The sequence below is a fragment of the Haliotis cracherodii genome, unplaced genomic scaffold (assembly GCF_022045235.1).
Source record: "Haliotis cracherodii isolate W230 unplaced genomic scaffold, xgHalCrac1.p SCAF_4, whole genome shotgun sequence".
Lineage (NCBI taxonomy): Eukaryota > Metazoa > Mollusca > Gastropoda > Lepetellida > Haliotidae > Haliotis > Haliotis cracherodii.
This window is the reverse complement of record NW_027266297.1, coordinates 4,580,934-4,607,120: the sequence shown is the minus strand read 5'-3', so window position 1 is coordinate 4,607,120 and position 26,187 is coordinate 4,580,934. Positions and strand designations below refer to the sequence as shown.

General features: G+C 41.5%; 1 protein-coding gene across 1 annotated transcript; it reads left to right on the top strand.

Moving 5' to 3' along the window:
* On the top strand, window positions 1-26,187 carry LOC139478315 (vitamin D3 hydroxylase-associated protein-like). The gene is made up of 18 exons (XM_071260739.1): window positions 1-121; window positions 1,930-2,142; window positions 3,309-3,422; window positions 4,068-4,124; window positions 5,467-5,556; window positions 6,245-6,316; window positions 6,969-7,030; window positions 9,266-9,472; window positions 11,674-11,714; window positions 13,269-13,393; window positions 14,780-14,905; window positions 15,605-15,702; window positions 16,675-16,774; window positions 17,085-17,122; window positions 17,871-17,910; window positions 18,639-18,750; window positions 18,836-18,978; window positions 20,758-26,187. The coding sequence occupies exons 1-18, from the start codon at window positions 98-100 to the stop codon at window positions 20,872-20,874; spliced, it is 1,779 nt and encodes a 592-aa protein (XP_071116840.1). The 5' UTR covers window positions 1-97; the 3' UTR covers window positions 20,875-26,187.

Below are 26,187 nucleotides of genomic sequence, written 5' to 3'. Positions count from 1 at the left end.
GCATCGAGCTGCCTGCGCTTAGCTGAAGTGAAACCAGTTTAGCCCGGGTCAAAGGTTACAGCTAGCTGTCGTCAATTTGTTGTGACTGTTTATTACAATGTTGTGGATACCCGATGACGTCGTAAGTTATAGCATGAGGCATGCCGTGGTGAGACCTCAAAGGCGCCCCCACATCAATTACACTCGCGTACAATGACTCGCACTTCGGACTTTCGCTATATGTGAAGCCCGCCTTAATTATACAGCCCCGGACTGCTGCACAATCAATAATAGAATATCAACAAGGAAATGGTATTCGTAATCATGGCGACAAATTATTCCAATGTGATTGCATTAATTCATCATAAGCATCTTACGACAATAGTACGCATGGGTCAATATATTGTGTGTGTGTGTGATTGTGTGTGTTTGGTGGTGGTGGTGAGGGGGGGTGAGGGAGGGTGCCTTACGTGTGTGTATACGTAGCGACAGCGCGCGCACGTATGTGTGTGTACATATCTTGATGTAAGTATTCCTAGAATATATATATATATATATATATATTGGCACAGCTACGCTAATAGGCCTTCTGTGATTTAATACACTTTTGAATAGCTATCCGGATTTAGGATATGGTACTTAAAAAAGACAAATTGTCATGTTTGGTCAGTTGTGAATGACAATTTTGATATTCTCAGATAATTAGGTCACATCATCAAATACAATTGACATTTTTTTAACATGGTTTATAACATTAGATAACATATCTCCAATATTTGTCCTTGAATATTTCAATCATGCAGAACTCAATATTACATCTTGCCTGTGAAGATTCAGGGTAGACTGGGTCTTCAGCAACCCATGCCTGCCGTTAAAGGTGACAATGCCTGTAGTAAGAGGTGCTGAACAGGATTGGGTGCTCAGGCTCGCTGACTTGGTTGATGCATGTCATTGTATCCCAATTGCATGGTGAAGATCCAGGGTAGAATAGGTCTACAGCAACCCATGCTTGCTGTAAAAAGCGACTGTGCTTGTCGTAAGGCGACTAAGAGGGATCGGTTGGTCAGACTCGCTGACTTGGTTGATGCATATCATCGATCCCAATTGCTGCACTCAGCAATATTCCAGCTATATGACAGCGGTCTGTAAATAATCGAGTCTGGACCAGACAATCCACTGATTAATATCATGTACATCAATCCACGCAATTAGGATCGATGACATGCATCAACCAAGTCAGCGAGCCTGACCACCCGATCCCTTTAGTCGCCTTTTGACCCATTTTGTCTGCCAAAGAAGTTTGAAGATAATTGTTGACTCTCTGTATTACTTTTGTTGTCCCGATGTACCTGCAGGCAGAAAACCACTACAAGTTATCTTTTCATTATTAATGAGATACACCATAAATAATTATGAACAATTACATCCAGGCTTTATGTCAAGTACTATAATTAACAGTCCGTGGACACAGATGCCTTGAACTGTTTAATAAATATTTAACTGATTGAATGCCTCCCCCGTCACATTTGGATAATCCAATAAATTATTTATTGTGGCCATAGTGGAACCAAACATCATCTAATGCTGTATATATACTGTATTTCCTCAATTAGACCCCAGACCACCAATACACGCTAGCAAAAAATAGAGGCCAGGTCTCAAATAGAGGCCGGTTCCATCATTTGACGAAATTAATGATCCACATAACATTAACTTACTGCATGTAAAAATTACTCCATTCACTTAATAATAACCATTTCCTTCAAATGTGACCTTTGTATGACTGAAGAATTTAGGATTTGGTAAGGTACTGAGTTCCACTGTGCCAGCAATAAACTAAATAGGCGCTGGTCCTCTTAATAGGCACTGGGCCAACAGCTTAATAGACACACAGGCATCTGATAGAGGAAATATGGTAGTTTATGTTGCTATGGTGTGTTTGGTTGCCAGGCCCGATGGATGAAGATGCAGCTCCCCTGGTTCCTGGACGAGTGGGACTCGCTGTTCTGGCAGAAGGTAGCGGGGATTGCCACCAGTTTCTGTCTCTGCTGGTATTTTCTACGAGTCATGAGGAACAAGAAACTACACAGACGCATCCAGCAGAAACAGGAGGAAGTTAGGCAATCATGTCAGGACTTGGTGGAAAGATTAAGAACAGAAGGGGTGAGAGAGAGAAAACGATTTAAGATATTGAGAGTGTTGTTACCTAAAAAATGAGTGAGTTATAATTTAACATTGTGTCGGCATTATTTGAGTCATATTGCAAGGATGTTAGCTCATTAAATATAACAGTAATGTTACACACTTTACGGAATGGTTGAAAGATGAGAGAAAAGGAAACTTGGAAGTAATTATTCTATCATAGTCACGGATGCCATTGTGGCTTGTCATGGATACTTATTCCAGTTTCATAGTGATGCAGTCAATATGAATCTTGTCTCGTTGGGATTCTGGGTTAGAATAGATCCCCGGCAACCTGTGCTTGTCATAGAGGTGGCTGAATAGCTCGGTGACTTGGTTGATTGCATGTCAATGTACCATGACAGTGTGGATTGTTGCTCATGATATCAATCACTTGACCGTCTGGTCTCATTTATTTTCAGCCTGCTGATGCTTAGCTGGAATATTGCAGAGTGAAGTGTTAAACAATAAAACAACAAACAATATCAGTAACTAAGCAAGAGGCTAATTGTTTGGGCCCAACACAGTGATAAAAACTAACTGATGTAGTCTCCTAGTACTTATGATGATAACATGTAGCAAAACCCTTAAAAATGGCAAATTTCTAGTAGTCCTTATTGTACGTTGACTTTTTGGTAATATGGCAAGGACTATGGGACTAGCGCCAATTTCTGACGCTTCAAGACATGAACTGGGGATCCCAGACTGGTGACCTGGGGCACAGTTCACTTGATGTCCGAGATGTTCACTGACGTCATGCAATCAACCAAGACACCCTACTTTGTATTTTTAACAAGAACAGATATCTTAGATCTGTGTAACTTACTGTATAAGATTTTGAGGATTTGAATTTAACAACTAAACTTTCTTTCTTCAATGTCAGTTATTTGCTTCTGTTCACAATTCTGATGTCAGTGTGTACATAGTGTAGGACAATAGTAGCATCCAGGACAGTTTGGACAAGTTGGTTTACCAATAGTGCCTCAACTAGAGTTTCAAAGAAAATTGACTAACTATTTTTTGGAAATGCATGTATATGTCTTTGTCCCTATCATTTAAGTAGACAGCTTGTGCAGAAAGCGAGATTTGCAATGTTTGTCATGACAAATAAATAATTCTTTCGTTTTGTTTGTTTTGCCTTTGATCAGCTGAGCATGCCACACCGAGAACGAATACTGAGTCTGTCACTGACCGAACTACAGGCACAGCTCCAGACAGGGCAGCTCAAGTGCATGGAAGTGTTACGAGCTTACCAGTCAAAGGTACAATCTATCTGTAATTCATGTGATTTCTTATCTTGTAAATGAATAAAATTATGAACATATAAAGCAGTGCTGTTGTCATGCTTAGATTATATTGTGGGGGTCATTTCATACATTCTGTTGTCTTTTCACGCCATGGATAGTACATGTGTGTTCTGTGGCATTTTTCTTTTGCAAATATTGAAATGTCTTAATTGTGGTAGTCGGGTCAGGTAAACCATGGGCAAACTTTAACAGTCCAATGCGAGGGTTCTTGAGACGATCAGCTTTCTGAAATGATCGTTTCATATCTTGCCATATATGCAACCGTGATTGTGAAATTTCGATCCCAACAAAAGTAAAGCGATACAGAACATAACTCTTCCTTGGATTGTTGGAGATGCATAATAAACAATATAAGGGTATATAAAATATGCACAACACTATGATTGCTACCTTTATTATTTCTATTCTGAACTGCCTGTTTATGTATATTTTGTGATAGAGAAAGAAGATGATCTTGAGTGTTCATTTGAAGCCTCTATGGTGATTAGAAAGTTTATCTCCCTCCAACTGATTTAGAGGGCTTGTCAGATCTGCAAAGAGATTTTTTTGTGATATGTCAAGAAAGATAAGGCCATGTTGTTTTTTCTGCTGTTTGTCCAGGCGATGGAGATGAACGAGAAACTGAACTGTGTGGTTGAGCCGCTGACGGAAGCTGAGGTATGTCACATGATCACATTCAAGTGGTACAAAGTTCCTGCCAACTACTGCAAGATGATAAGATTTAAATTGGGCATTTGTACGGACATTTGCTGCAGACCTAGGGCCGAATGTCAGACCATGAGCAGGTCTAGAGAAATCCCTTGATTAGATAAGCATAGGTCCACAGTATCCCATGATTGTAAACAAAGTGATTTGTGAGACTCACATGGTCAGACTCGCTGACTGCGTGACATCATACCCCCGATTGTCAATTGTTGCTGGTGCTTGCAGTCTCTGGCTTGCCTGATTCAGACTTGATCGGGTGGTCAGACCTGACTTGGTTGACGCATGTCATCGTATCCCAATTACGTGGATTGATGCCCATGATGTCAGTCACTGGATTATCTGGTCCAGACTCAATTATTTACAGACCACAGTCGTATAGCTGGAATATTGCTGAGTGTGGTGTTAAACAACAAACAACGAAAACGACAAATATTTACAGGCTGCCATGATATTGTTGAAATATTGCTGTCTGCAGCATTGAACACTCTCCAAAAATCCAGTATGTAACACTTAAAACAGTGATAAAGCCAAACCATGCTATGAAACTGTAAGGGAAGGGAAGTAACTCCTACATGCAGTGAGTGAATGAGACAGGGATATACCCTGTATTCTAAACTTAACTTAGCACCAGGCAGGAAAATTAGAAAAAAAGGAAATTGTTATTTTGTTTCAAATTAAGATTTTTTTAGCATATTTTCTTCAATTTCTTGTCATTTGAGATTTTATTCAATTTAATAATATATAACAAAATATTAAAACCTCTTCCTATGTATTGGTCCTGTTATCAGTGAAATACAGGTTACCTGTACAAGCCTTGAAATTAGTTATTACTTACATGTATTAACATGAAATCAGATTTTTTTGTTCCCATTTAAGAATTATTAATGATATTTACTGCAGACCGAATATCAGCCTCTGAGCAGGTCTGGATAAGTCCCTGCCATGACACCCTTACTGGTGGACTCAGAAAGTGCTTTGCAGAGTTGCGTCCCTTGGGCATGCCAGAAACCTATGATTGTGGGTACGAATCCCAGTTCGCCCAATTATGTTACTAGGTTTGTCAGCACCATACCCATTCTCGTAGGTTTCACCAAACGTTAAATGTCGGAGACCTGCATTAATTTGGGCATTCCTCCCACATTAAGCTGACACGCTGTGATATAACTGGAATACTGTTAAAAGGTGCGTTCAACCCAACTCACTCACTCACTCACTCTTCTGTGTCTGCCAGTAGTCATGTATATTAACATGTGGAGGAGTGGGTACATATGTAACAAGGGAGGTTTGTCTGCAGGACCAGGCTGCCAAGCTGGACCGCCAGAGGAGCAAGAAAAGACCACTGCACGGTATCCCCATCAGCATCAAGGAGGCGTACTATATCAAGGTAAGGCGGCGCTTTCGGTTTCGGTATATGGATTTAACCAACCGGAGCAAATGCCCAAACCACAATACGTGGAAAATAAAGTGAAACTAGTATACATTTTTATTAGCCATACTGATTTAGATAATATAGGCTGCACCATTATTTTGTTGTTGATGTTTTATGAACCCTGTTGTTTCTGAGCGCCATGGCATGTACACCCACAAGAGGCTCCATTAAAGGAATATTTGTGGTCTGTGTGTTTTTGTGTTGAAATCACAATTTCCGAATCAAGGTGGTAAAGAAGCAAAATTACTTTAGAAAGCTGAGAGCTGGGGTTGTCAGTTCTTCATGCAGAGAGGGAGCATATTGGTGTAAAAGGTATAACTTTAAAGCCATTGTACAGGGTCCAGATTAACAGGGGTTTACTATCCTCCACCACAAAGTGGAAGGGGAATATAGGAATGGGTGTGTCCGTTTCATTTCCAGAGCAGAACACAAAAACCATGAAAGATATCTTTACCAAATATTGCGAACTGGTGCTTTTTGATAGTTTGGGATATTTGAAAAAAATATTTTCAAGTTTCCATGGCAACAACTTTGCCTTTGGAAATGGTGGTATTGGCGGGGGATATGAGTATTCCATCATGTTGTATATGTATGATTGTATGGTTTCTTCATATATTATTAATATACATGTATATTTCTACAGGGATACGACTGCACAGCAGGGATGTCGTACTTCATAGGCAAGCCCATGGACCATGATGCACCCCTTGTACAGGTCAGACATTGTACTTTTCACACAGCTGTGACGCATTTTGGATTTATATCCATATCAGAGATATACTTGGGTCTGTCCGTTTCGAGTCCGGGGGACTGCCAGTAGTAATCTTGGTTGTCCGAAGCATGAACATAGTGGTGCCAGACCAGTGGCACAAATCACTGGATGTCCAAGAACATTACTGAAGTCAAATCACTGCACATGCCGTGAAGCCTTAAGCTATAACAGATTGGGATTTGATTGTTAGCGTAAAGAAAATTAACCATTGGCATTCTGAAATGTGGGTGGATATCTTATAAGAAAAGAAATGTCGGTTGTATGTAACATGGCAATCTAAAATTTTAAAACCGCCATACATATTTGCATCCCGAAGGACACACATTTATAATATTTGCATTTTTTCTCAATTGGTATAAAGGTGGGATGAAAAATTATTGCGTTCATATGAGTGTCGTACTGAGTTTACTTAACTTCTGATTCTCTTAACATCATGTTTTCTACTCAAGCTGTTGCTTCAGAGGGTGATGAAGCTGACATTCTCATAATTTTGTCCTGTTGAAAGGACAGGACATGCACAGGTACCGATAGTTGTCACGGTTATTTGTTATGTTGATGTAAGGTGTTTCAGTCTGAATGTTTGGGTTTGCTGCAGGTGTTGAAGTCTCAAGGAGCCATTCCGTTTGTCCGCACCAACATTCCCCAGACCATGATGACGTGAGTACTCCCACGCACCTTCCTTGCTGCTGACCTTTACATAAATAGGGGCAATGGGGTAGCCTAGTGGTTAAAGTGTTCGCTCATCACACCGAAGGCCATATAGGTGCAATGTGTGAAGCCAATAACTGTTTTGAATATCTTACCGCAATTACATCATTAGCCATACATTCCTGTTTTGACTGTTGTCACACAATAAAATCTTTCGATCTTACGCCCTCTTACCTGCAATACATATCTAATAGTCTTAAGGGAAACCCTCTCCTCCCCTAGATGCAACTAAGGGTGACCTCATGACTATTATATATTATGGCAGTGAAGAGGACATCTGTTGAAAATCTAAAGACTTCATAGTGTGATGATTGCCAAAACAGAAATTTATACATAATGATTTAATAGAGGTAGTATTATTAGATTTATACACAATGATAACTATTGTTTGATATCTGGTGTTCCCAATCATGATGGAATGTTGGTTAAAATGTCCTTATAACTACCTCACTCATTCACTCACTCATATTGCTAGAGAGTGAGACATGTCCTCCACTGTGTATAGTTTGTCTGAAGGATAAGTGTTTTTGTTTCAGCTGTGCCTCTTCGTGTATTTTATCACTTAGAATTGTTGGCCTTCCCATGGTGTAGTTGATAGAGCATCTACCCGGAGAGTGCCATGGTTGAATGAGTGTCATCTTACCCTGCCGGTGGTGTAGTTGATAGAGTGTCTACCCGGAGAGTGCCATGGTTGAATGAGTGTCATCTTACCCTGCCGGTGGTGTAGTTGATAGAGCGTCTACCCGGAGAGTGACATGGTTGAATGAGTGTCATCTTACCCTGCCGGTGGTGTAGTTGATAGAGTGTCTACCCGGAGAGTGCCATGGTTGAATGAGTGTCATCTTACCCTGCCGGTGGTGTAGTTGATAGAGCGTCTACCCGGAGAGTGACGTGGTTGAATGAGTGTCATCTTACCCTGCCGGTGGTGTAGTTGATAGAGCGTCTACCCGGAGAGTGACATGGTTGAATGAGTGTCATCTTACCCTGCCGGTGGTGTAGTTGATAGAGCGTCTACCCGGAGAGTGACGTGGTTGAATGAGTGTCATCTTACCCTGCCGGTGGTGTAGTTGATAGAGCGTCTACCTGGAGAGTGACGTGGTTGAATGAGTGTCAACTTACCCTGCCGGTGGTGTAGTTGATAGAGCGTCTACCCGGAGAGTGACATGGTTGAATGAGTGTCATCTTACCCTGCCGGTGGTGTAGTTGATAGAGCGTCTACCCGGAGAGTGACATGGTTGAATGAGTGTCATCTTACCCTGCCGGTGGTGTAGTTGATAGAGTGTCTACCTGGAGAGTGACATGGTTGAATGAGTGTCATCTTACCCTGCCGGTGGTGTAGTTGATAGAGCGTCTACCCGGAGAGTGACGTGGTTGAATGAGTGTCATCTTACCCTGCCGGAGGTGTAGTTGATAGAGCGTCTACCCGGAGAGTGACATGGTTGAATGAGTGTCATCTTACCCTGCCGGAGGTGTAGTTGATAGAGCGTCTACCCGGAGAGTGACATGGTTGAATGAGTGTCATCTTACCCTGCCGGTGGTGTAGTTGATAGAGTGTCTACCCGGAGAGTGACATGGTTGAATGAGTGTCATCTTACCCTGCCGGTGGTGTAGTTGATAGAGCGTCTACCCGTAGAGTGACATGGTTGAATGAGTGTCATCTTACCCTGCCGGTGGTGTAGTTGATAGAGCGTCTACCCGGAGAGTGACATGGTTGAATGAGTGCCGGTGTGGGATGTTGCTCATGAAGTCAATCACTGGATTGTCTGGTACTGACTTGATTATTTCAAAACCGCCGTCATACACCAGGAATATTGCTGAGTGCGTCATTAAACAAAGAAGAATGAAAGAAACAAATATTTGCTCCAGGATCTTTAAACCTTTTTTTTTTGTCTTCTGCAAGAGTTATCCCCCTTGGTTTTATCTGCCACTCTGATTGAGAAGATGGGATTCACAGTAAGAATATAGATCCCCAGCAACCTATGCTTGTCGTAAGAGGGTCGGGTCGTCAGGCTTGGTAACTTGGTTGATGCATGTCATCATATTTCAGTGGTGTGGTTCAATGCTCACGATGTCAATGACTAGGTTGTCTGGTCCAAACGCGAGTATTTACAGACCGGAATCATATAGCTGGAATATTTCCAATTGAGACATTAAACAACAAACAAACATGTTTAATTATTTCAGATTTGACAGCTCCAATCCTATATATGGGGAGACTCTCAACCCCCACGACGAGACCCGTAGCCCTGGTGGTTCCTCAAGTGGTGAGGGGGCGCTGATTGGGTCAGGTGGTTCATGTCTGGGTATGGGGAGCGACATTGGAGGCAGCATCCGTATCCCCTCTCACATGTGTGGTGTGTGTGGCCTCAAGCCCACCGTGGAGAGACTCGGGTAAGCTCATCAGACAATATCTCATCCACCCTGTCTGTCTGTCTGTGTGTCTTGTTGCTCCTGCTGTCAGTCACTGGTTTGCCTGGTCCAGACAGGATTTAAACTACACCATGATATGAATTATAACATTCATTTATTTAGCTATATAAGATAGCTACGCGATAAATTGCAAAGAACAATGAAGAACGAAGCTAGGTGTATTTCATGTTAAAAAGTTGTTCTATCATGTCGTCGTTTCTGGAGATTCGAATATGCGCTCACAACTTGATGACGTCATATTTTGGACACCGTTATTTTTGTAAGTTGATGTAGCTGTGTTACGTAGATATATGCAGCGGCCAAATGATCGCACCCAAAAGTGGTAGAGATGTGACAGTTTTTTACGAACCTTTTGCTAGAACACAACACTTAACATTGCCATCAAATCATTTCAAACTTGTGCGACATTACTTCTTAAAGGAAGTTATTATGTATTAAGGGGCTCCAGGGTATTGATTATCACAGACTAAAGATAATGGGAGTAAAGGGAGTACCATTAAAAGGTATATTCGTTCGTGGTTTTTCTATTGTAATAATCTAAATTTCTTAATCAAATTGTAGAGAAACAAAGCCAGATCAATTTAGAAAATTCACGTGTGATTGACTCAAGGACCCAGACATCCTTCATTTCGATTAGGCGGTCAAAGGCTGCTCTGGGTTCATACCGTGCAACTCATATTGAGGTGTCCTCAGATCTGATCATTGAGACGTGTTATATTGGAGTAAAAAAAAATGATTTTAATGAGATTAGATTCTTGTGTGGCTGTGTTTGTGTGTCGTCATGAGCACTCTTAGCAATTTCAATTAATGGTACAAGAAATATGTCCAAGCCTTGTTTTGTTTGTTTTCTACTAGAGATGATGAAACCATATGATAGTTTAAAAATTCAGTTAGGTCGTTATTGACTTGCATGATGCAGTCATTACACTGAGTTTACTCAGAAAGGGGTCACAGGTTGCAATTTAAGGGGACGCAAATTGCTGTGCAGAGTTGCATCCCTTAGGCATGCCAGGAAGCTATGGACGTGAGTTCTAATGTCCTGTTCACCCTAGCTGTGTCAGCAACATACCCGTGCTCATGGGTTTCACAAAGTGGTAAACGTCTGAGACGTGTGTCAGTTTGGGCTTTCCTCCCACATTAAGCTGACAAACTGATATATCATAAATCATGAAATTAATGCGAGTGTCGACCTTTCGCCTGAAATGTGTCATGAAATTAATGCAAGTAACCCTAACTTTGAACTTTATGACTAATCAGCAAACAACAACACCACGACTGTAGACTTAGAATGTCATGAATCATGGGGAGATAGCAATTTGATTGAATAATGTCACTTGCCATCTTCACAAACAATTGCTTGAGTCCAAACAGGAACTGACAAATACAGGTTCCAAGTGTTACACGAGGTGGAGAATGCTTTACCCATGTAATAAGAAGTACATCTTCCTGAGGCAAGGCGTTAACTGACTGTAAAAGTCCATTTTCCACGCTTGCCAAGCTAGGCTAGTATTTCCAAGTTTGATCGTAGCGCCATCAGTGGCTACTATGAGTTATGTGTCTCCTTTGTCCCTACTAGTGACCAATCAGATTCCACCTCTCATATCACTTGAATTATCTTCAAACAAAATGGCAGTGCCTAGTCAGAATAATCTGATCGATAATCAAGATCCATATTATCCTAAATGCATCAAATTACTTGAACACCTTGATTAAAAACATTAAAAGATTTGCAAAATGTGTCGACTCCCAGTAGACAGTACACGTGCTTTGCAAATCCTGAAGTTGACTGAAATTTGCACATTGAATTCCATGTTGTATACGATCAAATAAATGTAAAATGATTGAAAAAATGAAAAATAAAAAAAATAAAAGATAAAAATGGTGTATACGAACCGGATATCTACTTTGTCCCACGATTTTGATTGGACACTTTAGTCCAGCAAAAAAAGTAACTCCTGAAATCCATCCTAGTTCGGCAGTTGTGGAAACTTGACTTTTACAGTCAGTTAGCTCCCCTGCCTTGGGTAGATGTGTTCACCACAACTGCTCTTCCCCTGCCTTGGGTACATGTGGATATGGGTTGGTGAATCTTGAAATCATTTGAAATTATTTTGAGGCATAATTGAGTGATGGCCGTATTCACATTTCCGTTTTGTTTGCAGGACATCGGGGATGTTTCCACTGGGCGGTGGTCAAACATTAGGTAAGATATGTATTCATTGCACTGCATGAATAGATTTTGAATGTTGACTGGATTTTTCAGGGGAAACAGAGCTAATAATTGAGACAAACATCTGCGATAAACATTGTCAATACTTCACACAGATTTTGTATATACTGCATTGCTCCATCTACCCATGGAGATCCGAGTTAGAAGTGTTTTTTCTTCAAACCCTGCTTGTCGTAAGAGGCAACTAATGGGATCAGGTGGTCAGGTTCGCTGATTTCGTTGATGAATATCATCGTATTCCAATAGCGTAGATCGATGTTCATGATGTGAATCATTGGATTGTCTGGTCCATGTAGCACAAGAAACATTGCTGTTTCTGTGATGAATCCTGAACGCCCATTGGTCAAAGCAGTCACTGGTTTCCCCCTTGCTGGAGCCAGGCCTGCCTTGATTTGGTTAAAAATAGCACCTTGACTGCACGTGTATTCACGGGGGATGATGAATGGTTATACCAAACTTGTGAAGTATTGACGTTGGTAATCAACTTATCTAGCTGAAGCAAGGGACAAAGTCTATAAGGAATCTTTCCTGCCCACAACATCTGTATAATTCTTAAAATGATCTAAGCTTGTAGAGATTGCAGTAAGAGGTGTCATATACCACTCAAAAAAGTGAAGGACCACCTAATTGTTTCATATTACTATAGTCAATCTGTCATGACTTGACATACCGTATTCGACATAATAAGCGCCCTGCTCTAATAAGCACCCACGGCGATATTTGCTGATATATTGACTAGTGAACAAGCCCAATTTGCATCCTTTCCGATTGATCAATGTACACAAGACTTATTTATTCGCGTATAATACGCACATGTGTGTTGTATGCACCCTTATTTATGGTCAATTAAAATCTGGAAAAATGTATCTGTCAAACATAAACATTTCAGGCTGTCAGCATAAACAACGAAATTTATCTTTCAACTATGTTTTTTTTCACCAAAATAATATTCTAATAAGAGCCCCCTATTTCTAATTTTGAGAGCGCCCAGGGCGCTTATTACGTCGAATACAGTATATATGAATATGAAAGAATCGGTGGTCCTTAACTTTGTTTGATGATATATGTGTTCATTTGAATGAAAATTGGATGTTCAACATTTGCATATTTGACTTACAACAGAACTCAGTGTAGCGGTAAGGCAGAGTGTATGTGGTGTTTATGGGCTGAACATATTTTTCTAATATTAGGAACATGAGCAAGTGTCTGGCCCAAGTAGACTTGTAGTATGTACTGCCATTTACTCACTGGTGAAGCTACATCCTTGATCATGTCCGCATGGCCGGTAGAACAAAATTTCAAGAACAAGACAAGAACAAGAAAGCAAAAGGCCTGTTGTCAACCACAGAAACATGTCCTATAATTCCCATATTTAAAATTTCATTTCCCTTTGACCAGAATGGCCCTTGTTCATGGGTACATAGCAGTATGGCTTTTATAATATGCAAACACTCCCACAGTAACTGCCCTGATGATGGGTGTCCGGTCTTATGAGGTTTCACTGTATGGAGTGTTGTGATGTTGCAGTGAAGGTGGCGTCGGGTCCGATGGCCAAAGACGTGGACAGCTTGGTGATGTGTATGAAAGCTTTACTGGTCCCGTCCCTTAGTAACGCCTGGCCTTTGACCCAGGTTTTGCCCTTTGACACAGAGGTGAGTTTTGCGGGTGTTAAAGTCTATGTTGTGTTCTATGCGGATGTATTTAAATAGAAAGTCCTGTGTGTAAGGGGCTGTCTCAAAAGTTCACTGTCAAACACCAGATTAAAAACTTTAATCTAGAATTTACCACCCACCAACCCCCTCAAGATTAATGCCTTGTAAAATGAGATATTACTAAAAGCTCCACACATCATCTCAAGCGACACCTACTTCATGCACTAACATGTAACAACCCTGTATAGAGTTTCAAAGCACACTTACCACATGTCCCTGAATATTAATTATCAAAGGAGTTCATACATTGGGGCAAATATGTAATTTCTGTTGAGGTTTCTTGGTAAAACCAACTGAGACACTAAAGCAAATATAAAGGTTATTTATAAATATGTTCACAAAATCACAAAAGCGGAAAAATGCTAGATTAATGGGATACCTGGCCACCAACCCACTGTATTGAAAAAAATACGTCTTGAGGTAGACTGCGAACTTTTGTGACAACCCTATTAAGGTGAGCGTAACCTTGATTGTGAATTGTTCATAGTTCTTATTGGCATTGAGACTGCCGCATTGGGTTAGATAGTATGATTATGGCTGCTGTAATATTTGCTTACTATATACTGTAAACAGGGAATTTTTTGCGACCGTTTTATTATTGCGAGTTTTGCGAACAAGACTCAATTGCAAAAATTAAAAACGCAAAAATAAGTATAAATAATACATACATACTTTATTCATTGCAACATGTCATCAAATGTTGAAATCATCAACCAGAACCACAAGTCAAATAAGTAAAAAACACAAATGAATGCAGAACGGTCACACATTACAGCACAAATGACAGTGTAAACAGACCAATTAGTGTCACTGTTACCTCACAGTAATCCTGCCTTCTTCTAACTTTCATTAAAATCCTTCTTATATAGTTTGCATTCAAACTCTGTCATGACACTGAGTTGAGTCAATTATCGTATTTGATAATTGGTCGCAACCCATTCCTGTCAACTTTCCGGACAAACGGAGATTAACTAGCTTCGGAGAGAAGCTGTCCAAAGTTTGGTAATCGAGGGGTCATCTCAACACGGCAACTCGCAAAAATATCTCGTCGCAGTATTGTCTTTGGTGTGATATTCGCAATATTTTAACGGCGCAGAAATAAAGCTGTTTACAGTATACCATTTGTAAACAGCTTGTATACAGTAAAACCTTCCTAATCTGGATGGTGCCATTCCTTGTGATGTCATCCATATTAAGTTGCGGATTGATGCGTATGGAGTAATGTCCCTTTATGTTTATATAGTTGTTCCCAATAGTCATCCTGAAAGAGGGGTTTCCAGACAAATAGGGTCTGGACTAACGAGGTCTCACCATGCATCTTTTCAGATTTATGAGAGCAGGAAACAATTACGTATTGGCTACTTTAAGACCAATGGTGTCCTGGCACCTGTTCCTGCAGTGGAGAGAGGTGTCGACATGGCTGTTGCCGCACTGAAGAAGAGGGGTCACACTGTATGTATCTATGCTGTAGGTTCACACTGCATGTGGGATCACACTGTATAAGGGGTCACACTGTATGTGGGGTCACTCTGTATGTATCTATGCTGTAGGCTCACACTGTATGTGGGGTCATGGGGTCACTGTATGTGGGGTCACACTGTATAAGGGGTCACACTGTATGTGGGGTCACTCTGTATGTGGGGTCATGGGGTCACACTGTATGTGGGGTCACTCTGTATGTGGGGTCACACTGTATGTGGGGTCACTCTGTATGTGGGGTCACACTGTATGTGGGGTCACACTGTATGTGGGGTCACTCTGTATGTGGGGTCATGGGGTCACACTGTATGTTGGGTCACTGCATGTGGGGTCACTCTGTATGTTTGGTCACTCTGTGGGGTCACACTGTAAGTGGGGTCATGGGGTCACCCTGTATGTTGGGCCACTCCGTATTAGGGGGTCACACTGTATGTGAGGTCACTCTGTAGGTGGGTTACACTGTTTGTAGGGTCATTCTGTATGTGGGCTTACACTGTATCTGGGGTCACTCTGTATGTAAGGTCACCCTGTATGTGGGGTCATGGCATTACACTGTATGTTGGGTCACTCTGTATGTGGGGTCACACTGTATGTGTATGCTGTCGTGTCACTCTGTATGCATGGTGCTGGGGAAGAACGTAGCTCCTACTTGCTGTGGTATTCATGTTGCAGGTGGTGAAGTTTGAGCCGCCACGGGTGATGTACATGTTCAAAGACCTGTTTATGAAGGTGGCGTTTGGAGATGCAGGAGAAGAAAGTAACGCCTACTTGTGAGTAGCCATTGATTGAAATTCTTGAAGTTGGACCAAGTATCCAGTGTAGCTTTTTATCATTTTTGATACCATGAAAAACAGGACTACTTACACGTGAGAGATAAACAGTTTACCATATGTATCTATTACATGTTGCTTAAGAATGATCCATTTGAACAAGTGATTCACCATTGTCAAAACATTCTGGGTTTGCATAAACTCATTCACCCAGGAATACAAATGGCCGCTATGCCTGCAGTTTGTCGTGTGACAAGTGTAGTGTATTGGTCGAAACTCCATGAAAAGTATGGTATAACTAACTTATACACTACTCCAGGTAAGAAAACATTTGTTAGGAAGGGTCAGAAAGGGCCGGCTAGGAATGCTGGACCCGTCAGACACAGAGACCTGTGGTTTAGGAGGAGTCAGATAGGGGTTGGCTAGGAATGCTGGAACCGTCAGACACAGAGACCACTGGTTTAGGAGGAATCAGATAGGGGTTGGCTAGGAATGCTGGACCCGTCAGACACAGGGACCACTGGTTTAGGAGGAGTCAGATAGGGTCCGGCTAGGAATGCTGGAACCGTCAGACACAGGGACCACTGGTTTAGGAGGAGTCAGATAGGGGTTAGCTAGGAATGCTGGACCCGTCAGACACAGAGACCAGTGGTTTAGGAGGAGTCAGATAGGGTTTGGGTCGGAATGCTGGACCCGTCAGACACAGAGACCCATGGTTTAGGAGGAGTCAGATAAGGGTTGGCTAGGAATGCTGGACCCGTCAAACACAGAGACCAGTGGTTTAGGAGGAGGAAGTAAGTAAGAATAAGCGATATGGATGAACGTGGTTGGCCTTTAAAGGACGGTACACAGTTCAAGCTGGGCAATGAACACAAAGCCATACCAGCAGTGTCTGTTTACTGAGAATCAACGGGATGACCATGTTGGATGTTTGAATGGAACACTGTTTCTCACTGTCCATTTTTTTCCCAGGGACAATGATGTGCTGGACCCCACCTGTCGTCTTTCTTACTACATCTTCAAACTACCCTACCTTGTGAGGCTGCCTCTCAGTCTGCTGGTGCAGCTCATTGTGAGTACATGCTGTGTGTGTGGGGTGGGGGGGGTGGGGGTGGATGTGTGTGTGCAGCTTATTGTGTGTGTGTGTGTGTGTAGGGGGGGATGGATGTGTGTGTGTGTGTGCAGCTTATTGTGGGTGTGCGCACAGCTTGTGTGTGTGTACAACAAGCTTATTGTGGGTGTGTGTGTGTTGGGGGTGTCAGCTCATTGTGAGTACATGCTGTGTGGGGATGGGGTGGGGTAGGGGTGGTACAGGTTATTGTGTTTAATGCTGGCTTGTTTGATGTACAAAGAAATAATACCAAATGTCTCCGCTGTTCCAGGATGCCGATGCTGCACAGGTTGTCAGAATGAAGTCTGGGTACGACTTAACATTTAACAAATTTTCTTATGGAACTATATTTTCCAAACATATTTTGACCTTAGCACAAACAGGACTACAAGTGGTCAGAGAGGGGCTGCAGCAATAGGTAACAGGCCCTATAACAGAAGTCAGTGCATTCATGAATGTCCAGGACTTGTCACTGTTGAATGTCTTGAAAGAGGCATCTGCTCTGTTCCTGAATCTGGAATAGTGTTGGAAGCTGGCCCGATTCAATAGTGTCAGATAGATATCACGTGTGCTCTTGGCAAGTAGATAGGAAGCAAGTCAGGCCATAAAAGGCCTCGATTCATGAAAGGTCGCTCTTATCAAGATACAGTAAGCCTTCTAGACACAGTCACATAAAAAATCTTTGCAACCGATCAAAACTCAAATGGGAGGTAATTCCAGTGCAGAACGGCCACTACAGCAGTTGTTATTTTACGAGCACCTCAGTCATTCTGACAATCACTTCAAACCTACAACAATCTCTCCTGCCACTACGTTATAATTCATATTTGTCTTTTGAGTAAAATCTGTTTTTGAATTACTTTCCAGTCATGTTTGTGGGAAAAATTGTTTTAATAGAAATGGTAGTGGTCTAATGTAGACTCAGTACAGATCTCACACCAATCACAATGCAGGATTCTAAAATGTCATGGTAGACGTATATTTACACGGCAGTGTTTGCCCACGTATTTGTCTGTGGTTTGGGGTCACTGACATGTTTGTTTACCTTTTCTTGCAGCACCGTTCTGCAGTGGTTCAAGCTGGCAGAGGACTTAGAGGTGAGATCTTTTCAAAACTTATGTCTGATGAGAGAATAGCAAGGGCTGTCTGCCACCATTGAGGATAGAATAGCAAGGGCTATCTCCCATCATTGAGGATAGAATAGCAAGGGCTATCTACCATCTTTGAGGATAGAATAGCAAGGGCTATCTGCCACCATTGAGGATAGTATAGCAAGGGCTATCTGCCACCATTGAGGATAGAATAGCAAGGGCTATCTACCATCATTGAGGATAGAATAGTTAGGGCCGTCTGCCATCGCTGAGGATAGAATAGTTAGGGCTGTCTGCCATCGCTGAGGATAGAATAGTTAGGGCTGTCTGCCATCGCTGAGGATAGAATAGTTAGGGCTGTCTGCCATCGCTGAGGATAGAATAGTTAGGACTGTCTGCCATTGCTGAGGATAGAATAGTTAGGACTGTCTGCCATCTCTGAGGATAGAGTGAGTGAGTGAGTATGGTTTTATGCCGCTTTTAGCAATATTCCAGCAATATCATGGTGGGGTACACCAGAAATGGGCTTCACACATTGTACCCATGTCGGGATTCGAACCCGGGTCTTCGGCGTGACGAGCGAACGCTTTAACCACTAGGCTACCCGACAGCCCCCGCTGAGGATAGAATAGTTAGGGCAGCAGTTTGGGCTGTCTGCCATCGCTGAGTACGGAAAGTTATTTGGCATCACTGATAGAATAGCTAGATCTCTAGCTTGCATGTTTCTGTTTCAGGCTTATAAACTGGAGTTCTTAGCAGCCATGGCGAAACAGAAACTTGATGTCATTCTATCCCCCACAATGCCACTTCCTGCCATTCCTATCGGCCAGTCGTCCCAGATTACAGGTAGAACTCATAACAATTAACAACCCTTTTCACTGGTTTCACATCAATAGATGGCTGTTGTAAATTCCTCCCACTTCTGTTCCAGCTGCTGTTACATACACCACCCTTTACAATGCACTCAACTTTCCTGCTGGCAGTTTGCCAGTAACCAAGGTTACTGAAGATGACCAGAAAAAGCTGCAGGAAGTTTATCCAGCAAATACCCTCTACGAGAAAGTTACCCTAAAGGTGAGTGCTTGTTTAGGGCTCTGTTGCGACTTACCCCATCTTCCCGAGGCAAGAGAGTTAACAGACTTTTAAAGTTCAGTTTCCACATTTGCCGAACTAGGCTGGAATTCCTGGGCTCGATCTTACCGCCACCAGTGATTATTACGAGTTATGTCCCTTCTAAGCCTCTCCTATCGACTCATCAGATTCCACCTCTCGTATCACTTGCATTTGATTTAAATATATGGCGGCACCCAGTCAAGACAATCTGATCGATAATCAAGATCTTTATAAGACCCGTGATAAAACGGGTCTTACATCGCGAAGTGCATCAGATCATGTAAGCACCTTGATTAAAATCATGAAAAGATTTGAAAAATATCTGTTGACAACGAGTTGGATGTTGCAGATGCTTTGCAAATCATGCAATCGACCGAAATCAGCACGACAGTTTACAAACCAGATTTCAATTTTGATGTGCGATTTTGATTGGATTATGCATAGACTCGTTAGTCCAGGCATAATGTAACTCCAAAATGCCAGCCTAGTTCGGCAAGGGTGGAAACTGGACTTTTTTAGTCGGGAAGATGGGCTTACCCCAAAATGGTCAAATTGACATTATTGAATAAATGACCACAGTTGATCAGCTTTACGGAGACGATTACACACTGTCCGAGTAGAAACGCTGCTGTGTAAGGGAAACAATCCTGAACCCCATTTCACCCCCACCTAGTGGCATGGATGTGACTCTTCAACATGGAAGTGACCAGGTTCCTGTTCTTGTTCTCCTGTTTGTTCCCTCTAAAGGGCTTGCATGGGGTTTACCCCGAAGTGGTCCAGTTGACATAATTGACCACAGTTGATGTAGGCTACATACAAATTTACAGGGATTTGTCTAGGATTCCAAACTGAGAGCTCTTGACGGGTTTATTTGATATGTTGTTTATGTTGCTTTGTTTTTTTAAGGTATTATTTTGTTATATTCAAAGATTACTTTTACATTGTACTTTAACAATCATAAAATGCAATGTAAATGTTTAAAGTGAAACGCTTATGCCTCCTTATTGGTCCTGTTATCAGTGAAATACAGGTCACCTCTACAAAGCCGGGATATCAGTTAGAACTTTATTGACATGAATTGGGAAAGTTTAGATTCAAAGGTGGTCATTTGTACTGACATTTCACTGCAGATTTTGAGCCGAGAATCGACCTCTGAGCGGTCTAGAGAAATTCCTGCTCGCAGTATGGCAGTTTCTGTTTGTGAACACTGTTAATAACCATGCTTCAGTTTTAACATGAATACCCCACTCAGACACAGTATACTACCTCCAGGCCAACTAATCTTTTATCCTTTTAATCTTATATGTTTTATCCCCTTAATGACCAGTGTCAGGCAGGGCAACAACAAGTACCATCTTTTAAGCAGCTTTTGGTATGATGGGCCAGGGATCAAACCACCAACCTTCTGCTCTCTGGGCAGACACCGTGTCCACTAGACCAAGGAAGGGACTAAGTAGGCGATCAGGTGGTCAGTGTGTGTGTCATTGGCCCAATGGTGTGGTCAGTGTGTGTGTCATTGGCCCAATGGTGTGGTCAGTGTGTGTGTCATTGGCCCAATGGTGTGGTCAGTGTGTGTGTCATTGGCCCAATGGTGTGGATCGTTGCTGTCTTACCCAATGGTGTGGATCGATGCTATCTTACCCAATGGCGTCATTGCTGTTGCATTAAGTCACATGTTTGTGTGGAGAGTTTTCTGTGATTGTGAGAGTGACGGCTAATGCTGTCCCCTTCTTCCCTCAGATGAGTCAAGGAACCGATGGCCTGCCAGTCAGTGTCCAGTGTGCAGCCCGGCCCTTCCAGGAAGAGCTTGTTCTGCGGGTCATGAAGGACATTGAACAGGAAGTCAAGTACAAGTGAACAGCATTCTGGGAGTGTTCTAGCAAATAATTGTTGGGATCAAAGTAATTCTGTGAATATTAGAGGCCTGTCTAATTATCAAGGGCCCTGTATCACAAAGTGATCTTAGCACTAAGAGGATCATGACTTCAATACTTTCACAAACACTTGCAAGTGGTATTGTAATCCTTGCTGGTGTAATTCTATGTTAAAGTATTCAAGTTATGATCATCTTGTTGATGCGATCACTTTGGGAAACATGCCCCGCCATACCTGTGGTTGTGGATTTCACCTGCATCACTTCGTGCTTTCCACATTAAACTGACACGCCATGATATACGTGGAATACTGTTAAAATCGGTGTTAAACCCAACTCACTCACTCGCTATTCTTTTCCAGAATGCTAATCATAGCTCTACTCCAATGTCATTTGATGGTGCTAGCTTTTTGAATTCACAATAGCTTCCAATTGTTTCATCTCAGGCTGTGAATGTTTGCGTTGCAATCTGTATGAAATCCCTCAGTCCAAAGTAAGATATTGGTATGCTTCTGTACATTGTGTGAATGTGACTTAGATTTGCATGAAGTTAGATGTACATAAATAGATATCATGTAAATTTAGCCATGGTTGAGCTCAGTCTCATTGGCGTTAGTCCCAAGAATAGTGAAAATCTAGCAGAACTAGTTAGTTTTGCCCAAAGTTAGCTCATGTTACATAAAAGCCACAAGTCTGAACTGAGCTGTGGCCATGTTGGGTGTGATGCATGGTATTTGTCTACTCATGTTAGGCAGAATATAAGGGAAATGTTTCTCGGATATTGGCGCAAAGCTTTAAATCAGGTGCATCAGGCATTTATATTGCAAAAAATAACATAATTCAAAGTTCACACATCATATGAAGCAGACTGTTATCCATGTTTGACAGCTGACGTGATGGTATATAAATTAATGTGTACCAAGTTTTTTGGTATTCTTGGTATTCTTGGTAGGGAAAACATTAAAAAGTGTTCCTGCCTCAATAATCTTGATTTAAAAATAAATGAATAATAAAACAGACCTTCCTCTCAAAATATGTCTGAGAAACATTTGTTTTGCAGTCATAGTGTTTTACATGATTGTCGCACTTGAATTCCTTACTGTGGACATGTTGGATTTCACCATGACGTCTGCCTGGTGTAGAACTGATTCCTGTGGACATGCCGACTGTGATAGATGTGTCGGACATACATGTATGTTTGTGGTTTTCATGGACACATGGCCTAAGTTGATGTATGTTCCGAAGGACGATCTGTTACCTGCAGTTATGTACCACAGTATGCATGCCTGTTTCAACAAGGTATATATGCAACATTGAATTTGTTATTGCATAACATTTTGCTCACGATGTGTTGTGAATTATGAAACAGCTGTTGATATTCACATTTATACTCATTAATATTCCCTTAGTTTATGAGTGGCACAGTTGTGTAACACTCGTCTAAGAAACACCATATTTTGTTGTGCAGAGTAACCTCCCTTATCCGTGCCAGAATCTGGTGATCAGTGGTTTCAATTTGCTATGATTATGATCCTTGGTTTCTCAGAACCATGCCCATCGATCTCAATTGCATGGATCGATGCTCATGATGTAAATCACTGGATTGTCTGGTCCAGACTCGATTATTTACAGACGGCCGACATATAGCTGCAATATTGCTGAGTGCGGCGTAAAACAACAAACCAACCAACCAACCAACCAGAACCATGCCGTTTCTTAAATGTATCGCTAACGATAGATATCTACGACCTGCATCAGTTTGAATCTCTCATTACTTATTTTGCCCCTCTACTTCAGATGACCTCTGTGGTGTAGGTGATAGAGAGTCTGCCGGAGAGCTGAAAGTCAGTTAGATCTTGGGCGCATCATGCCAAAAGATGTTAAAAGATGCTTATACTATCTTGGATTTACAGACAACAGTGCCCTGTTTCACAAAGTGATCTTCACGCTAAGATGATTGTACACCCACTTTTTAACAATGACTTCCGACAGGGCAGTTTGTGGACAGGTCAGTTTGTGGACAGGTCAGTTTGTTGACTGGTCAGTTTGTGGACTGGTCAGTATGTGGACGTGTCAGTTTGTGGACAGGTCAGTTTGTGGACTGTCAGTTTGTGGACAGGTCAGTTTGTGGACAGGTCAGTTTGTGGACAGATCAGTCATATCGAACAACCTTGTCAAGATCCGGGTTAAAATAGGTCTTCAGCAACCCATGCTTGCCATAAAAGGATCGGGTGGTGGCTCGCTGACTTGGTTGATGCATGTTATCGTATCCTGAAGGAGTGGATCAAGGCTTATGATATCAATCTCTGGATTGTCTGGTCCAGACTCAATTAAGAATTGACCTTCACTTTGTGTGAGTTCATTGGAGTATGAACCTTCATAGAGTGAGGGCCAAACTGTCTGAACGTCGGAGCTTGCGACGACGTTCATACAATGTTTGGCCCTCACTCTATGAAGGTTCATACTCCAATGAACTCACACAAAGTGAAAGTCAATTCTTATAAAAAAATTTATCACAATTTCCTACCTCAAAGGATGTAGGCCAAGATCTAAACACAATTTTATTTAGTACGTGTGACTTCATGTTTACACTGAGGGCCATACAACAACCAGCTATATCGCGGATTAAAATATTTCCTCAAAAAGAGAGGTGACATGGGCGTATGGATGCACAACTTGCTCTTCAGAAACATCTTACGCAGCACATGTGTTCAAATCATATCCTCATTAGATGAAAAAGGTCTGTAAAGAACTACCCCAGTAAGTCAGTCACAATGACAGCGCGTCGTAATACATTTACATCAAGTACAAGACGTCAAAATGGCCGACACGATAAACTTGACGGGAGGATTTCCGAAGTTGTTGATGAACCTGTGGCGATTACATGTGTTAGTCATCATTGATCAACTGGCCGATCATTGAAAGGTGATTGAAGATCCGTCAAACAGACACTAAGGTAAATTCGTAGATTGCTAAAGACGGTCACTGTCAGCCTAGACACGGATCGAGTCGATACTGAGATAGTTTGGATGTGTTTGGATAGTTTCGTTTGTCCATTAGGATGGACCGTAGCGAGGATATTCGTGAACAATCATGCAGTCACGCTCTCTGACGTTTCTCAATGTATACTGAAACGCTGAGACCAAGAATAAAGGTTCTAAATGATCAGAAAGAACGCTTATGCATGTTTTCTTGCTAGGGAATTCCCAGGGGTTTCCCCAGGAATGTGGAAGTAGTCCGTCAGTGTTTACGTCATTTCAAGAACACGGTCTCGTGAAAAACGTATGAACGTCAAATTGTGTCGTTCATACACTTATGAACGTCAATTTCGCGGTCACGTGACCGACATCTCGTCCAATGGAAAAGCCGTATATAGTGTAAACTTCAAATTAAAAAATTATTTATTTACAGACCACCGTCGTTAAACTATAAACAACATAATCTGTCCAGCCGGCCTGTATATGGTTGAACATTCCATCATGTTTTTTTAATCCAATCACCCCTTCTGACTTTTTTTCACAAAAAGCTCATTATGTTTGTTTTGTCAGACGACACACGGGGAGCTAAAGTGTGTTGATGACCGTCCCTTGGGGCACACCAGAAACCTATGATCGTTGGTTCAAATCTCGGTTCGCCCTGCTTATGTTTCTAGGTTTGTCAGTGCCACATCCGTACTCGTGGGTTTCACCAAAGTTGTAAACGTCTGAAACCTGCATCTCTTAGGACTTTCCTCCCACATTAAGTTGACATGCCGTGATATAACTGGAATAATGTTCAAAGCAGCGCTGAACCCAACTCACTCACTCACTGTTGATATTGTCATCAATGTGAAGGAATGGGAGTTATGACAGTATTAATACCAGATATGTCTGCTTTATTGAACCGGGCCCCGAGATCATAGTCTGCATGGTCTGTTTGTCTTAGCGCTAGAATAACCTTGGGGAACAGGACCTAATGATCGTAGTGGAATGACGGTCATAAGTGTATGTTAAAGTTTGAGAGTTACGTAATGATTGTCTGTGGACTTTTGGTTCGGGATTGAGTCATTTTATCAGTGTTATGACTGTGACGGTTTCTGAGATGTTTACAATTGTTGACCAGTTTCATGATTTTGTTTTTGAGGATGTCCTATGGCTTTACAGTGCACTGCGTTTTATATGCGATTGTGTGCAGACATCCAGTCTGTTCTGACAATAAACTGTGTGTGTTATTCTGTGTGTCATATACTCAGAGTTTGGATAGTATAACTGTCAGTGATGAACCCTGGGTACGAGGCTCACGATACTATACATTGATTTACAACCCCTGTATCACGCTACATATGACACATTACAAGTTATAGTGGTCGCCAAACACATGAATACCGGTAAAGACAGATCTAAAATGCTCATCTTGATCGGGCAATCAGGCTCTGGGACTTGGTGGAATGCATGTAAGCATTATCCGATGATGCTGGATGTTGCCCATCATATCAATCACTGGTTTATCTCGTCCAGACTCGATTATTGAGAGGCAGCTATCATATAGCTGGAATAGTGCTGAGCATTCTATTGATGTTGGCGATTTTATCAACACCTTAATGACAGGTCATAATTTCAGAGCAGGATTTAACAAACAGATTGACGTGTTTCATTAAAAACATTCCTTCTCTTGAAGGCATATTTGAAATATAACATGACAGACATTCATAGTTTGTGGCTGCCTTAAGACGAGAACATTGTTTGACGTAGGTCGAATTACAGTTAGTTGTTTAGTTATTTGGTATGTATTGCTTTTTACTGGTTTTTAGGATGGACATATAAAGGTGAAATGATACAAATCTTCGATAGTGTTTAGGTTTCAATTTGTGCATAATATTTCAGAATTTTGAATTTTGTGTTGTCTCCCGGTATCAGTTTTAAGTCTTGTACATGAGCACAAGCAAAACCAATATTTTCAACAGGCTCTGATTATGTTTTTAGAAATATTTTGACAGTAAATGATAATATGTTTTTTATCATTTAATTATAATATAAAATCCTGCTGCTTTTCATTTGAATTATCTTATCACATTTCAAATTTTTGGAGTCGATGTAATTGTAAAACAAGTTTTTAGAAAGTCTGTTCTTATGTGTGAAAATGTGTGTGAAGAAATGAGATCAAAATATTTTGCTGGCATATTGTTCTTTATTATGATATGAATTTGATATTCTGTTTGTGTTAGATGATTAAAATATGCTGACAAGAGCCTCAACCTGTCTTTCTTGTGTCTTTAGGGTGTAATAAAATTTCAAACATGATTGTTGATTGTATCAATG